We start from the raw sequence: 16,292 nt of genomic DNA on the forward strand, positions 1-16,292 counted from the left end.
CAAAAACCCACCATCATCCCCCCCCCCCCTACCCAACCGTGCCTAGACCTCCCCTACTGTACGACAGATCTCCTATAATCCTCCGATCAACAGTACATCCCATCATGATCCATCCCGGCATGGTACTCCTTCATACCAGGGACTCCCCATCGAACGTTCTAGATATCACCTGATTTGGTATAATGTTTGTTGACTCGTAACAACTGTCCAAATTTTGACTGGCTCGCTGGTGTCGGTCTTGGGGACTCGTACGTTGCAAAATAAGTAACGTGGTGTCAGATCGACTCAACAGCCAGGGTATAAAGTCATGTGCCAGGCAGTAGCGCTGCGATAGGTAGAGAAGGCATCTCCGGAGAAGTGAGATGTGTGAGTTTGGATTGGCTAGAGAGCGGAAGCGAGTGGCTCGAGCAATCCGATAAACGGACATGAGCGATACTTTGGCTCTGAGGTTTCCATATAGTCGGGAGAGAGTCGTTGCACCAATTGGTAATACCCATGCTAAGATCCAGGCGTTGGGATGGAACTACGCGCGGACTTGATACCTAGGGAATACCGGAACGTGATTAGTAACCATGTACTGACATCGGTCCAGAACACAGATCATACGCACAGCACCAAAGGCAAGGCTAACAACGATGGCAGGTCAAGTAAAAATTGCACACCTTCCATTACAATCCTGTCGCACCACCTGGGGGCCAGCACTATCCAAAAGACTATAATAATAAAGAATCGCGAATTGAAAAACGGAGAGGAGGGGAAACGACAGACAAAAAAACGAAACTATCAACCTGAACCCAGTTCGGAAAAGGAAATGAGGTCCAAAATGACAACAACAGCAAACTACGACAACATGAAATCCCATATGTTCATGATCAAAAAATATGCTTTTTGCTTTGCGCAACCCAAATGCCAAGTGTGGGAATGAATGGATGGATGGATAGGAGGGGGAAAATTGATTTAGGGGGCAGTGGGCCCATATGGGAAAGTTCTGGATCTTCTTGGTGTTATACTAATGTCTTATCTTTCTACCGTTTCGTAGCATCATTCTTCGTATGCATCGTAAAGGTTCAATCCAGGGTTGGGGGTAGTGTAGCGAGGGCCGAGGGCGGTAAAGGCCGTTAAAGGACGTTCGTGTCGTTCATGGGGTGGCGCCATCGCACGTTTCGTTGGTGATAAGAAGGAGTGAGGATACGTGCGTCGACATTCATTTTCGTCGTTGCGTGATTAAGCTATTGGCCTACGAGGATTTCGACGTTGGATTGACTCGACAGCTCATCGCTGTTGCGGTTCTGATGGCCGTTTTGGCGGGGGCGGCCGAAGCCCTGGCCGCGTTCAGGGAGGGGTCCGCGGGGTTGGCGCGACGGACGGTCGTCGTAGTTTGTGCTGAAGGAGCGGTGGCCGCCAATGGGGCCAGGCGCGTCCCAGGACGTCATTTGGCGCAGAGCACGCGGGCTGCTGTTTTGCGGGTAGCCGGAGCTGAGTTGCATTCGGTTCATTTCGCGCTCGAGCAGGCTGTCGTCGCGTTGCGACATGGAGCCCGTCGTGGGGGTGCCGTTGGGGTTGGTGGAACTGCCGCTGTAGCCGAGTCCTTCGAGCGAGATGCCGCCTGGGCGGCCGATGGGGTGGCTGGCGGTCGAGGGCGCGGGCGAGGGCGTGTACGAGCGGAGGTCGGCGTAGGACTTGGCGCCGCGGAGGTTGGGCACTGCGTTCAGGCCGCCGGGCGAGTCGGGGAATCCGAGAAGACCTGATGGCTGCCTGTTGAAGGCGTTGTAGAATCCACCCTCTGCGCGCACATCGCTGAAGTCGGTGGTCGCTGCGCGGTTGAGGTTGCGGCGAGGCTGCTCCATGTGGTTGCTGGGCATCTGCGGCATCGGGGGGCTGAGGCCCTGGTTGTCGTGGACCTTGAAAATGTGCACCTGTCTCTGTTCGCCGGTGCCCTTGGACACATGCGCGAGGCCTAGCTGATGAGCCAGAGTATGGACGGTGCGGCGTTGGAGAGGCGCCAGATTCGGGGGGAACGTCATGCTGTCGCGCTCCTTGGTCTCCTTGAACAGAAGCAACTGCGTGTAGAATTGGAGCACTTGGGGGTCGTTCAGGTCGACATCTAAATGGTCATTAGTGACAATACCCTTATGTAACCCGTCTTCAAACATACCAACAGTCTTTGATGCCGATCCAGCTCGCATGGCGGAAACTGGCGATGGCGATGTAGCGGGCATGTGCGAAGCAAGGGAGCCAAACGAAGCCTGTGATTGCAGACCGCCGCCGAGGGGCCGGTGCTGCTCCTCGAGCTGTCCACGGCGTTCACGCTTCTCCCGCTCAATACGCTCCCGCTCGGCCAATGGCAGCATCTTCTTGTACTCGACACGCAGCTTCCGGCCGTTGAGCTCAAAGTGGTTCATCGACTCGATGACGGCGGCCGTCTCCTCGGCGGTGGTGAAGTTGGCAAAGGCCAGACCCCTGAAGACGCCGTTGTCGAAGTGGTAGTTGAAGGCATAGGGCAGGGGTAGGCGCAGTTCCGTCATGAGGGAGACGAGCTGCTCCTTCTTGACGGCAAAGGGGATGTTCTTGATGACGATGGCGGTGGGGATGAGCTCTTCGTCGACGTCGTGGCCGTAGCTCGTGTTCTGCATGGCGCCGAGGTTGTTGTTGCCCAGGGCAAAGCTAGGCAGGCCTTGGGGCTGCTGGTCCATCCATCCCTATAAAGTCAGTATTGACTCCATTCATCTATCGAGTGTCGGGTGTGCTTACCGATGGCAGTGCGCTCCGCCCTCCGCCGCGCTGCTGCGACTTGATGCGGGCCTGCTGGGCGCCCCCGAGCGAGCCCAGGCCCTGGTTCTGGGAGAAGGCGTTGGTGTTCCAGCCCTGGGGCGCGCCCATGTCGTAGCCGTAGGCGCCGGCGTGCATGGTCTGGTTGAGGCGCTCGTAGTTGCGCGGCTGGTCGTACCTCTGCTGGTGGTCGTCTTGCGCGTACATGGCGTTGGGCTGCTGGACCTGCTGGTAGGCGTCGAACTGGCGAGAGGGCATGCGGTGCAGGGTGCCAGAGTGGGGCTGGTTCCGTTGGGCAATGGGCGAGCGCGACGTCGACTGGTCGTACGCCGACGAGTACATTATATGTGTGCGGCGAGGGAGGGCCGGGGCGGTGTTTGGGTGCAGAGCAAGAAAATTAACAGCGGAGGTAAGAGTAGCACGTGGTCCAAGCTCGTAATGTCGTGAAATGAGCGGAAGGCGGCCGTCGCAAACAGGTCAGGTCGGATCGGAGGAGAAAAGGGGTCGGCGTGAGCTCGAGCTTGCGTGGTCGAGGTTGGCTGGCGATGGTAATAATCAGGGATGCCTGGCGGACCCAGCGCAGTCGTCCCCTTTCGAGCCGCACTTTTCGGTGGGACGCGAACAACAGGCTAGCAGACGTCAGAGGGCTTCAATATCGCTAACACGCGACCGGGTGGATGCGTAGCTGGCTGGATGCGACGACGATGCCCGCCGCTTGGAAGCAAAAGTTGTCCTGACACCCACTAACGGCGCGGGGAGACGGCTGCACACGTGCCCGCGACGACTGAGGGCAGCTGTTTCAATAGTCTCGCGCGCAGCGAACGGCTGGCCAGGTCAGGAGTCAGCGACTTATCCATCTTGATTGGCTGACGCCCATCGTAAACCATCTCCCGCTGCACTCTGCCTAGGTCGTGTTTGGTATTAAGTTGTGTATACGGCTTGTTCCTCCCGCCGTCTGAGGCCGCTACCTCTTCGCCGCCCTCTACCATGACATCTCTCTTAAAATACCCTCGTCCGCACAGATGCCCTGGCCAGAGCCCAACACCTCCCATTACTCATGCCCACCATGTCTGCCCACGCGCCACATCACCGCCCTCCCTGGACGGGCCAGCCTCACAAAAGGGCGACAGAGGGATGGCCCGGCGTTCTGGAAGTCGCCAGGTGGCGGGCCGTAGCGTTAGCTCCCTGCCAATAACGTGGAACAACACCAACTCTGCTTTTCCCTTCCATCAACGCCTGCCAGAAGTGTCTGCTGTCAACGGCGTCGAGACAGGCCAAATCTGCCCCGTCGTGAACTCGAGGGACCTGCTCCTTTGGCCAGAATCCTCCGAGACGCTCGGGGTGCATGATGAGCACACGCGACGTCGTCAGCTGCACCCTGCCACCGGTAATCTCCCCTGGTACGGTTCATCGTGCTGCACCCCAGATGTGCAACTGGAATAAGGCTGCATATTCACTGCCATCGCTTGACACTGCTTGTTCATATTCTATTGTGGTCTACACATAACTCTGTATAATCTTCGTCCACGCTGCGCAGTCCACGCCGCACAGCACACTCACTCATCTCATTTGACAGACCATCTGAAAGCTAGGCACATACTCGGCCATGGAAGACGATCAGGGACGGCTTCCCGCTTTTATCAAGTTTCCGACTGGCTGAGCACAGCAGATGTGGTTTGTAGGATCGCTTAGCCTGCATGCATAGCTGATCATGTGAATCCGGCCACTGGGCGGAACACCACTCTCGGGCGCGACGTCTCGCCATCATCCCTTTTCTGCGGACTGGTTACGCGACAGACATCGTGGCTGTGCTTACATCAATTGCATGCCCCTTCAGTCCTCAAAGTCGAGCAGCCGCGAGAATTCAGTCTCGCCGACGCGTCGGAACTCGGCTCCCGCTGCAAACTGCCCACTTGCTTCCCACGCTTGCATGGTCGCCTGGTCGTATGGCCCATTAATCTCACCTTCTGGTGCGTTGAGCCAGTGGAACTCCCACTGCACTGTCTCCGGGTTCGGGTTCTTCCAATCCTCTCCAGTCTCACGCTTGTACTGCCGCATAATGGATTCGCGGGGGAGTTCGTAAATATCCTCGACGCCGCGATCAGACAGCCGACTGGCGCATTCGGTTATAGAATCAATCACCCCCTTTGCCTGGATCGCCGCAGCATCCTGCGATGGATCTGAATCGACCTCCATAGCCTGGCTCTTCTTCTTCTTCTTGGCCCAGTTCTTGGCTGGCTTCTTCGGTGCTGCCTTGCCGTATCGCACGAGAGCCTCCATGGGCGTCTCGCCAACGTCCAGGTGCGTGATGAGGGTCGATAGAACGTCGCTGGTCACGATGGAGTCTTCGGCTCGTTCTCGTGCCTTTCGCTCGGCATCCAGCTTGTCTTGCGCCTCCTTTGCCTTTTTGATGTCCTTCTTCGATATGCCGTCCAACCACGAGTCTTGGGCAGCTTCAGGGTCAAAGGCCTTGCGCACAAAGTTTCCGGCTTCGTCAAAACGACCCTCTTCCTGCTCGGCGCTCATGTTGAAAGCATCTAGCTTAGGCGCATGCTTCTTCTTGCCACCTGCACCTATTTCCTCGTCGACGTCGGAGGGTACGTGGTCGCGCAACTCGTCATCTCCCTCATCACTACTGCTCTCGACTTCTTCTGTTCTGCTCTTCGGACCCTTGGTGAAGTCAACAGCTACGTGACCCCCAGACTTGCTGTTCGCTTCCTGGCCTTCGATCTCGGCATCGTCCAGGAAGCGCAACTTCTTCTTTTTGGTCTGATCTCTCCGCAATCCCTCGTCCATCTCATCGTCTTTGTCATCCTCGGCGAACATGTCGTCGTCATCGTCCTCTGTTTTGGGCGGCTCGTCCTTGTTGGGTCGGGCTTCTGCGCGCGCCTCGAAGTTCTCCGTGGAGCTATCTGAGTCGTAGCCGTCGATGTTGACTGCGTTCCGCTTGATGCCTGCGCTTTTTCCTATAACGTCAGCCTCGAGAGCAGGATCTTCCTCATCCTCTGCATCCGGAGCCAGCGTGGAGGGGTTGCGCGGGTCAAAGCGGGGTTTCTTTGTCGAATGCTCGTCGGCGTCCATGTGGTGGGTTCGCGTGAATTGCTCGCCAGCGCGCTTCGGTCGCGCGGGGTTGTATGTTCCACTAGAGCTGGCCATGATGATTAGCAACGTTGCGCGATATTCTGGCGTCGAGGTTCGGCGGAGGATGAGCCCAGGCGGCCAGGCAGTGACGTCGGACGCGATTAATTTGAAGCTTGGGCCACGACGCGCTAATCGGAGTTTAGCGGACTTCTCACTGGCTCAAACGGCCCGCTGTACTGCTGCCAACCACGGTCGTCATCCCAGGCCTCTCATCAATACGTATTACTTCTACCACCTGCCCGCCGTTACCTAACAATACCTGAACCATTCACTGCCCTCTAAAAGATCATCTGACTCACTAATCCCGCACACTTAAAATGGTAAGTGCGACCCGACCATCTTCTTTGTCCTACACTCACCACATACAGTTCAACCCCAACTTTTACGACCAAGACGATCCCATGGCCATGTACCAGTCCCTCGCCGCACGTCGCGGCGGCGCTCCTCGACGCTTCGATGAGTACTTTCGATGCTATCCCATCGTCATGTTGCCTGGCCCGGAGCGCCACGAGGCAAACCACGGCGGCAAAGTGTTCCTCCCTCCGAGTGCTCTCGACAAGCTCACCAGGCTGCACATTACATACCCCATGCTCTTCGAGCTCATAAACGGCAAGGCGGACGGAAAGAAGACGCACGCAGGTGTGCTGGAATTCATCGCAGAGGAGGGCAAGATCTACCTGCCATACTGGCTTATGGAGACACTCCACCTGGAGCCCGGTGACCTGCTACAAGTCAAGTCGACCGACATCCCTCTCGGCACCTTCATCAAGCTGCAACCACAAGACTCCTCCTTCCTCGAAATCTCCGACCCCAAGGCCGTGCTCGAAAACGCGTTCCGCAACTTCTCATGCCTTACGGTCGGCGACATATTCACCTTTTCATACAACGACAACGTGTATAGCATAGCAGTGTTGGAGGCCAAGCCAGAACATCCAAGCAAGGCCGTCTGCACCATCGAGACCGATCTGTCAGTCGATTTCGCTCCCCCAGTAGGCTACCAGGAGCCCCAAAGGAACAGCGGCACAAGCACACCGCGTAGCGGAAAGGGTGTCATGAGCGGCAAAGGCGGCACACTACACGCTCAAGGCACCATGGCAGATGCTATCAACTACGCTGCCATCGCACCATCATCGACGACCGCAGCCAACGGAGCCAAGGCCACTTCCTCAAATTTCCTCACCACCGGCCACAAGCTGCTCAAGAAGGGCAGCAAGACGCCTACCCCGCAAGCCTCCACCCCCATTGCAGGACAGTCATCAAACCCACCTCCGACAGTACGACGCACCAACGGCCCGCAGCCGCTCAGACTACCACCCAACAAACTGTTCTTCGGGTACGAGATCAAGCCGCTCAAGGGAAAGGAGGAGGAGGGTGAGCAGAAAGATTCGAAGCATTTTGAAGGATCAGGGCAGTCTCTGCGCAAGAAGAAGGGCGACAAATGAGGTAGATACCCGATTTGATAGGACTTGCGAATGTTCCAGAGAGCAGCATTATGTGGCGCTGATAACGGCTACTGGGACAAGGACATGGCGTACGGCGTTTGATACCTACAATTCTAGTCATGTGTGGAATAGATGAAGCACATATTTCCTCCCTCTCTTATGGTGTTCATCTCTGCGTATATGGATAGTTCACCAACTTGCAGAGATAGTCCCCATGTGTCTAATCTGCAGTATGACTTTTCTCAAGCCATGCGTGCATCCATCTTTTCCCTCGTCCGTCCTAAAAGTATACCTCACTCTTCAAATATGTCGAACAGCACAAGCATGAATAGATTCAAGAGTATTATGTCATCGACGTATATTTTTATCGCTCCAAGCTAGGGCGCTCAAGTCAAATGCTCATCGCATATCCACCACCAAAGTAAATCCGGCAGAAGCAGTCTGTCTCGCATACCAAAGCCCCGGTGCCGTCGTCAGACCGTGTATATTCCGCTGAATGTTTGGTGCAGCATGCGAACTTGCATGCGCAGCAGAGGCAGATCCAGTGATTCCTTTAGGAAAAGGGGGAAAGAAGAAAGATGGTGAGATGGAGAGAGGCCAAGACAGCCTAAACCATCTCATCAAGCTCCTCATCAAGAACCTCCTCTTTGACACCAACACTCTTTCCATCACCGCCTGATGAGACGTCCTCCTCTTCAACCGCATCCTCAACACTCTCCTCCTTCTTGCTCTTAGTCTTCGCCTTCTTGGCACGCGGTTTCTTGCTCGGCGTAGCCACCTCGTCCTCATCTAAGCCATCACCTCCATCGCCCTCGACTGCATCCAGTACATCAGCGCCACGTTTCTTGCCATTAGCTGTCTTGCCACCGGGTGTCTTGCGCGGAGTAGTAACAGGCGTCTTTGCCTTAGCGCCGCCTTCGGGTAGTGTCCAGCCGTATTCTTCGTAGAGCTTGCGTTGTTCGACGCGGAGGAGGGAGACGCGGACTTGGACGCCTTTGATGGAGGTGCCTGTGGGGTGGGATTAGTTAGGTTGGGGGGTTGGATGGGGGATGGAGATGGGAAAAACTAACCAGGAAACACGCCAACGATACGCTCGTAGTCTTCGGCTGTAAGGTAGCGTCCTTGTGTCAGAATAAGGAGCTACATAGGAAGAAAGCTGTTAGTCCTGTTCTACCAGTCCCGAGGTCATCAGGCATCTTGAGCGAAGGCTTACCTTCTTCTCGTTCTCTAGCGTCCAGCGGAATGCCTGAGGTGGGTGTTAGTTGCTGGCTCGATGAGTGAGTACTGGAGGTGGGGAGGAACATACGCCGCCTTCGGCTGCTGCGGTCTTCTTCTTGGGTGGCATGGTTGGTAACTTGTTGGTTGCTTTGGAGACTGGGATTGGATGTTGGTTTGGTGTGGGGTCGTGGATGGTGTAAGAGAGAGGAAGAGTGGGAGAGAGATCGAGTCGAGAGACGAGCGGGAGTAAGCGATTTATACGTGTCTCGAGTGCGAGGTTTAGAGTCTGGCTGGTGCTTAAAGTGGAAAGAGGGGAGAGGTGAGGTGAGAGTGAGATTCTGCTTTATTTCCCTTTTCGAGGGAACAGTCACCTTCACCTTTGCATTTGACTCATAGGGAAGAGACACGGGGAGATCCGCACTTGACATCTTGATTTTCAGGGTAAGATAAATCCCGCAGATTGTGCTGAATGATTCATAGCCGCCCCGGGGCCAGAATGCGCAATAATCAAGGCATCCATGCTCTACCTAGGTAGATGTCAATCCTAACGAAGTCGTGCGTAGAAACCGACTATTCTCGCCCCTGTTTGACGTCTCAGTATCTCAGAAGATCTACATATCCTTATCAAGAACCTCCTCTTTGATCTTCCCACCATCTTCCTCTTCGACTTCAGCCTCAACACACGCCTCTTTCTTTGCCTTAGCCTTTCTGCCACGCGGCTTCTTCGCCTTCGGAGTCTCCTCCTCAACATCATCTCCCTCTCCCGCTTCTTCCTCCGCATCCCTCTTCTTGTTCTTGCGCGGCGTAGGAGTCTTCTTCAGCACCGCACCGCCGTCCGGGAGCGTCCAGCCGTACTCATCGAAGAGCTTGCGTTGCTCGACGCGGAAACGGGAGACTTTGATTTTGACGCCGTTGAGGTTTGTTCCTGTGGGAGGGGTTAGTGGGTTGCTGGAAGGAGGTTGGGTTGCTGGTGTGTAGGCGTGGTGTAGGTATAGGTGTGAAGGACAAAGAATGGAAGAGAGTGAAATGAAGACATACCTGGGAAGACGCTAACAAGACGCTCGTAATCTTCGCCCGTGAGATAGCGGCCTTGGGTCAAGATGAGGAGCTGGGTTCGGCTTTGTTAGTTCCAGGTTCAGTATGGGTAGGAAGGACTTGGCTTACCTTGTTTGCGTTCTCCAGTGTCCAACGGAATGCCTAGTCTTGAGCGTCAGTTGAGTGTCTCGAAAAGATCGGGGGAATGAGTAAGTGACATACACCGCCTTCAGCCTCGCCGCCCTCAGCTGCTGCGAATTTCTTCTTGGGGGGCATTGTTGTTGAAGTAGTTTGTTGGTATGGAGAACTGAGAAGGGAGTGCTGGGTTTGTGTGGGCTGGTAGATGGTGTAAGAAAGTGGGAATGTGGTGGTGGAGGAAGAAGAGGGGAGAGGGTAGAAGATATGAGGGACGTGTTTAAGTAGACGATGAAAAGTGCGGGATTGAGGATAGTGAGAGTGAGATCTGAATCTAGATCTGTGCAAGATAACGAGTTTTTAAGCTCACCTTCACCTTTGCACACTCAGCGCGAAAATGGAAAATCACGAAAGACGAATTCGGAAATGGCTTTTGTCAGGCTGATGAAATGCCGCAGATAGTGCAAAGTGCATTTGTACTGCCAGTTTGCTAATGCTCGAGGCAGTGCCTTACTCAAATATTCCTCATCAGGAAGAAATCAGTAGAACCCGTCATGCGCTCCTACGCCTGCTCTCTCAGTAGCCCAGAAGATCTAGACATCCCGTCCAAGCAACTCCTCCTTGACAACGCCATCATCCCCATTTAGCTCACGATACAGCTCATCACCAAGCCCACCATCCTCCTCGACCTCCTTCTTAACAACCTCCTTCTTCGGCTTGCGGACACGCGGCTTCTTAGCCGGTGACTCCATCTCACCAGCAACCTCAGCGTCACCACCAGCACCGTCCTCGCCCTTCTCCCTCTTCTTCGGCGATTTGCCTGGAGTCTTTGTAGGAGTCTTCTCTGTGTCACAAGGGAGAGGCCAATCTAGCTGCTCACATAGCGCACGCTGCTCCTTGCGCATCTTGATGAAGCGTTGGCGGATGGCGTCCCAGTTTGTACCAGCTGATGAGTCGTACGTTAGTATCGCAGACAATACGATATTGGGGAGTGGGCAGTGGAAACGTACCGGGACCAGGGAAGGCGCCGACCATCTTGTGGTAGTCGTCTTTGGTGAGGGTGCCGCGGTTCATGGCTAGTAGGAGGAGCTAGGAGTGTGGGTTAGTGGGCTGTGAGGTAAGGTGAGGTGAGGTGTTGGGGGATGTGGGATGGGACTTACGGTGCGCTCGTTTTCGGCGGTCCAGCGGAATTTCTGAGGGGAGTTGTTAGGAAGTGTGTATGTGATTGGTTTTGGCGAGTACTTACGCCATCGCCGCCAGTTTCAGCACCATCATCGCCGGTCTTCTTCTTTGGTGGCATGGTGGTTGTTGAGGACAGGTTGGCTTTTGAGTTCTGTTGAAAGGTCGTGTGCTGGATGCTCTGCTCAAAATGTCCGACGAGAGAATGTTAGAGGATGGTGGAGAAAAAGACAGAAAGTTGTGAGAGAGCCGCATTAAGATAAGCCATTAGGCAACCAGAGGTAACGAGGAAAAGTGAGAGTGAGATACCGCGCTGCGTTGCGCTGTGCTACGAACCATCAACAAACAAGCGCGCCTTCACCGTGATTTCCAGCAGCGAAGCATCGGCGCAAGAACAGCATGACGTACGGAGAGTAAGGATGTCTACATTGCAGCCAAGTCAAGAACACCCTTCATCAAAATCTCATAATATCTCTTCTTGTCTATCCAAACCCCAGTCCCGATATATATACACCCCTCCCCCAAACCCTCCCACCTCATCTCCACCCCCACCCCCACAGAACCCAAACTGCCTCACATCCTCATCCCCTCAGCAATAACCTTATACTCCTTCCTCTTCTTCTGCATACCGCTCCCCCCAAACCTAACTTTCGCAACCCCAATCCACTTGCTCAGCCCCGGAAACAGCATATTCTCCCCCACATACGCCGCCGCAAAGTTGCCCAGCCCCAGCGCTAAGATGAAAACCTTGAACGGGGTATCCAAAAACGTCAACTCCATCGCCGACATGACCCACGCGGCGGGGTCAAACAGCATATAGAGAGTAATAGCGAGGGTAACGAAGATGGTGGTGATAAAAGGCAAGTTGCGGCCCATGGGTTCGCGATACGGTTTCCCGACGCTGAGGACGACGGCGGAGAAGATGTATTGGAAGCAACTCGTTAGGAACAAGGCTGTGTTTTGGCTGTTCAAGCTGTTGCTGTGGTTTGGGTCGAGGACGGGGGGCATGTACCATTCCTGTTTTTGGACGTAGTGGAATGCGATGAATTGGACGAGGATGCATAGGACCATTTGGCCCAGTAGCGGCGTAAGCACTTTTCGTGATACGAGGTTGGCAGTCGGACGTTTGCGGCTGAGGATTGGGTATGCGCCGGACCAGCCCATGAAGATGGCGATAGGCAGGATGAGCAGCAGGTCGATGAAGAGGAATTGGAAGTCGCCGAGGTTACTCGCGCTGGCGTAGAGGAAGGAGACGGAGCAGAACTGTATGGCGCTGTAGAGCGACATGTATTTGAAACAGCTGAAGCTCGTGACGAGGGCGGCGCGACCTTCTTTGATGACTTGCGGGACACAGGAGATGTCGAATTGGCGGGATGTGAAGGGCGCGGCGACCGAGGCTTCGGCTTCAGAGAGGGAGATGCCCACGTCAGCTGCTTTGAGGGCACCGCAGTCGTTGGCACCATCGCCGCAGAAGCCGACGCAGTAGTCGATTGATTGGAGCTTTTCGACGAGTTCGTGCTTTTCGTCGGGCGACATGCGGGCGAAGACTTGGCCGCAGACGAGCATTTCGCGGAGGACGGATTCGGAGGCAAAGTCGACGATCCAGCGGAATACATCGCCGCTGACTGCTAGGCTGTAGTTGCGGAGGTTGGAGATGTCGTAGGGGAGGGACACGTCGGCTTCGGGTGGCGGTGGCAGGGGCTTGAGGGTGTTGTCGTCAAGCTTGAAGACGGGGTCGTCTACACTTTCCCAGCTGAGCTTTGACAATGCCGTCCGGGAGTCACCCTCTTCGAAGTGAGGCACGAAGCAGTGAGCAGTCTTGTTGATCAGTCCACACTCGCGAGCCACACTGATAGCAGTGAGGATGTTGTCACCAGTGCACATGACCTTGCGGATGTTTGCGCGTTCGAGCTCTTCGATGACAGGGGCGGTGCTGTCCTTGAGCTTGTTCTCGAAGATGATGAAACCGACAAAGTCCAGGTCGCTCTCTGCTTCCTCGCGCTTCATCTTTTGAGTTTTGAGCCAGTTGAGCTTGGGGATTGACTTCGTAGCGCAAGCGATGACACGGAATCCACGATGAGTGTAGAAGGCTAGAAGCTCCTCGTAGTCGGTAGGGAAGCTGTCAGGTCGGCAGATCTCTTTCATGACTTCAGGTGCACCCTTGACGTATACTTGTCCGCTCTTTGAACCAAACTGGCGAACGATGACACTAGCTCTTCGCAGCTGTGAGACGAATTCGAAAGCCTTGAGTACGCCGAGCTCGACTTGCTTCCTGTTGGCTTCGTCCTCAACATCGTCGACATCATACTCCCGGCCTGGTGGAGGTCGCGCAACAGATGGCGAAAGCTTCTGCTCAGGATCGTCGTCACCAGCGTTGCCAGCCTTCTGTTCTCCTTCTTCGTAGCTCCAGCCGGTGAAGTCGAACATCTTGACGTCGAGCGGGTCACCTACTAGCTCATCATCGATCTTCCGGAGTGAATGACAAGTGGCCATGGTGTATAGAATCGTCTTGTGTGCGAGGTATTCGATGGTGGGATCGCGGTCGTGCTGCGACGCAGGGAGAATGTCGTAGGCATCTGGAAGTAGCTCGCTGAACCTGTTCCTTGGTCGCTCGACTACGCGGACTCCCAGAACATCAAGACCTTCCTCTGTAAGGGTCCCGGTCTTGTCAAAGCAGACGACATCTAGCTTGCCACCTACGTTGACTCGTTGTGGACTGATACAGAAGATCTGCTTCTGCTTCAGGCGCGAGAGAGCAAAGCTGGTACCGATAGTGAGTGTAGCTGGAAGCGCAGGAGGAACGACAATGGTAATCAGATCGAGAGCTCGTACGACAATCAGATGCCATGCGAGACCCAGATGGACAAAGTTGATGAAAGACGCAACGAAGCCAATCATAGCAATGAATGCCATGACGGAGATGTACCGGAAAGAGTCGCGGTAGAACTTGAATCCAGATGGCTTAGGGAAGAGCATCGAGCGGACCAGTGCGCCCTTGGTGGTGTTAAAACCAGTGCGCACAACCATAGCCAATGCGGCGGCTTCGTCATCAACGTGGTCTTCGTGCGGTCTGCGAGCGCGGATAATCTTGGTTCCGCTGAACAGCATGTGTCGTGCAACTTCAGGGTGGACAGCCGATGCGCTGAGATCTAGGAGGTCTAGAGCGTGGTTCGACATGGGGACCTTGGAAACAGGGATCGACTCGCCAGTCAGCATACTCTCGTTGACAATGCAGTCTCCAGAGAGCAACAGACTGTCGCAGGGGAACAGCGCGAGAGAAGGGTCGGTGACTTCGTAGACATCTCCCGGTACAAGCTCTGCAGAGTCGATGTGGGTCCAGAAGCCGCTGCGTAGTACACGAACTTCGCATTCGAACTTTGACACCTCGCGCAGTCTCTTCATGGATGCCTTTGTCTCGATAAGTGTGGTGACGATACTGACGGCGGAGATGATGAAGATGGCGCAGGCGTAGTAGTAGTACTCGTCCATGGACCATAGAATCAGACTGGCAATCTGGAAGACGTAGAAAGGATGGAAGACCTCATCGACTAGGAGCTGACCGATAGTCTTCTCGGCGATGTCGATTACGTTCTTTCCAAAGACAAGCTCGCGGTAGTCGCGCTCGTCGTTGTCGAGACCCTCACGGAGGGCGGAGACTTCGGTCCAGGTGGGATCGGTCCAAGTATTTGCGAGGACAAACTTGTCCTTGATGGGGTGGTATACGAAGCGGATGTAGCGGTAGTCCAGGCACCTAAGCTCACCGATGAGCGGGTCATCTTCCTCGTCCCATTCCCGTGGCCGTCCCTTTTCAGGGTCGCCGAAAACGGTTGAAAGCGACCGGCCGTAGGTTTGCTTGCTGACGTGCTGTACTGCAAACTCACCCCATTGGTTCTCGGTGACTATCCAGTCGCACTCCTTCAGCGGTGAGCTCTTTCCTGTTATCGCGACCCTCCATCTTGGTAACCATCTGAACAGCAGCCAGCCGAGACCCAGCGTCACGAAACAGAGCAGCGCATACAGCGCATAGCCAATGGGCGATGTTCTGAAGCCGGCGATGACAATGGTGAGGTCCTCGGTCATGATGTAGATCTTCTGGTTCGACCTGCGCCCTCTCCAGTCGATGCCTGAGCCTGCGCTGCCTGTGGAGGAGTGTCTGCGCAACAGCGGCCGCTCAGACGACTTCCTGCTGCCACTTGACTTCCGCCGCGACGGTGACGGTGAATGCGATGTCTCCGACGATATGCCCGCCTCGAGGTCCTCCAACTCCGACACGGTATAGCCATTGTTGTACGTGCTCTCGCCATCCTCCAAAATCGCGCTATCCTCATCCTCCCCTTGTGAATCCTGCTCTTCATCGTAGAATGCGAAACTCGTCAAACTCGCACTCGAATCGGCGCGCGACCGGCGGTGGCGGAATCCAGAGACGCTCGTGGGGACGCTCTCGCTCATGGGGCCGGAGAAGACCTGGATTGTGGGCGTCAGCTGCTGGCCAGGCTTCCTTCCACGGGGGTTGTAGGCAGGACGGGAAGGAGGCATGGGCGCGAGTTCGAATACCTCATCTTGCGCCATCTCGACATCTTCCATGAAGCTTGCCCTGATGCCGTCAATTAGTCGCGCCCAACGCGGAGCTGCAAGTCACACGTACTCGCTCAAGTGGGAGCCACGGCGGTACATGGCGCTCATCCGGCGCGGCCGCCGCCTCTCAGGACTTTCGTTGTCGGCCATGGCGACTTTTGGTGTTGCGAGTGGTGGGCTATTGGGCCATGGCGAGCTTGTGCGACACGAGGTTTTCTTGTCGCGTTGCCCTGGGCCAGCGAGATAGGCCGTGCGGTGTATGACGTTTGAGCTAGTCAGGGATCAACCTCCGTTCCTGGTGCTCTCATCCCGACTCAACACCCAACACCAGAAGCCATAAGATCGAACACACATTATGTGAAGGCTGCATCACATCGGCGAGCGCTGGATCTCATGTCAGCGAATAACAAAAATGTCGCTAACTCTACTGGGAAGAAGCTCGTGATCTCTCCGATCAGCCAACACCAACATCAGTATCCCCGGACCTCTGGCTCGTTCAAACACCGCATATATATGCACAGCGAATCGCGCATATGGTCTCAATGTCCACTATCAAGGATGAATTGTCTTCGTCGTCAGATGATGCGGGTTGACCTTGCCTATCGCGTCAACGATTGGATCAGCCATTCCCCTCACAGCCTCGCAGGATGCAGGGTGCAGGTCTTGTCATATGCCGGTCGCCAGCCTATTCGCTATTTCAGTCACCACGCCACTCTCCCTGTACATCACACGTCTTGCACTCATTCTTTCCTTATCTCCTGTCTTCATCCAACCCGCGCAGCATGAGTACACACGTGT

At 55.2% G+C, this 16,292-nt stretch overlaps 7 protein-coding genes across 7 annotated transcripts; 1 reads left to right on the forward strand and 6 right to left on the reverse strand.

The window, feature by feature from the left end:
• Positions 1-1,229: 1,229 nt before the first annotated feature.
• J4E87_009939 (uncharacterized protein) lies at positions 1,230-3,111 on the reverse strand (the record flags this gene model as incomplete). The annotated part of the gene is made up of 3 exons (XM_049381513.1): positions 1,230-2,104; positions 2,156-2,699; positions 2,752-3,111. 3 exons carry the CDS (start codon positions 3,109-3,111, stop codon positions 1,230-1,232), a joined length of 1,779 nt encoding a protein of 592 aa, XP_049228661.1.
• Positions 3,112-4,602: 1,491 nt separating this feature from the next.
• Positions 4,603-5,925, reverse strand: J4E87_009940 (uncharacterized protein; the record flags this gene model as incomplete). The annotated part of the gene is made up of 1 exon (XM_049381514.1): positions 4,603-5,925. The coding sequence occupies one exon, from the start codon at positions 5,923-5,925 to the stop codon at positions 4,603-4,605; it is 1,323 nt and encodes a 440-aa protein (XP_049228662.1).
• Positions 5,926-6,227: 302 nt separating this feature from the next.
• J4E87_009941 (uncharacterized protein) lies at positions 6,228-7,352 on the forward strand (the record flags this gene model as incomplete). Its single annotated transcript, XM_049381515.1, has 1 exon — positions 6,228-7,352. The coding sequence occupies one exon, from the start codon at positions 6,228-6,230 to the stop codon at positions 7,350-7,352; it is 1,125 nt and encodes a 374-aa protein (XP_049228663.1).
• A 607-nt stretch (positions 7,353-7,959) lies between these two features.
• Positions 7,960-8,697, reverse strand: J4E87_009942 (uncharacterized protein; the record flags this gene model as incomplete). Its single annotated transcript, XM_049381516.1, has 4 exons — positions 7,960-8,360; positions 8,423-8,492; positions 8,566-8,598; positions 8,659-8,697. 4 exons carry the CDS (start codon positions 8,695-8,697, stop codon positions 7,960-7,962), a joined length of 543 nt encoding a protein of 180 aa, XP_049228664.1.
• Positions 8,698-9,181: 484 nt separating this feature from the next.
• Positions 9,182-9,881, reverse strand: J4E87_009943 (uncharacterized protein; the record flags this gene model as incomplete). The annotated part of the gene is made up of 4 exons (XM_049381517.1): positions 9,182-9,495; positions 9,609-9,678; positions 9,735-9,767; positions 9,828-9,881. The coding sequence occupies 4 exons, from the start codon at positions 9,879-9,881 to the stop codon at positions 9,182-9,184; spliced, it is 471 nt and encodes a 156-aa protein (XP_049228665.1).
• Positions 9,882-10,333: 452 nt separating this feature from the next.
• J4E87_009944 (uncharacterized protein) lies at positions 10,334-11,040 on the reverse strand (the record flags this gene model as incomplete). The annotated part of the gene is made up of 4 exons (XM_049381518.1): positions 10,334-10,686; positions 10,751-10,829; positions 10,901-10,933; positions 10,987-11,040. The coding sequence occupies 4 exons, from the start codon at positions 11,038-11,040 to the stop codon at positions 10,334-10,336; spliced, it is 519 nt and encodes a 172-aa protein (XP_049228666.1).
• Positions 11,041-11,492: 452 nt separating this feature from the next.
• J4E87_009945 (uncharacterized protein) lies at positions 11,493-15,644 on the reverse strand (the record flags this gene model as incomplete). The annotated part of the gene is made up of 2 exons (XM_049381519.1): positions 11,493-15,513; positions 15,565-15,644. The coding sequence occupies 2 exons, from the start codon at positions 15,642-15,644 to the stop codon at positions 11,493-11,495; spliced, it is 4,101 nt and encodes a 1,366-aa protein (XP_049228667.1).
• Between the last annotated feature and the right edge of the window lie 648 nt (positions 15,645-16,292).

Source organism: Alternaria ethzedia (assembly GCF_023757985.1).
Source record: "Alternaria ethzedia strain BMP 0044 chromosome Unknown scaffold_41, whole genome shotgun sequence".
NCBI lineage: Eukaryota > Fungi > Ascomycota > Dothideomycetes > Pleosporales > Pleosporaceae > Alternaria > Alternaria ethzedia.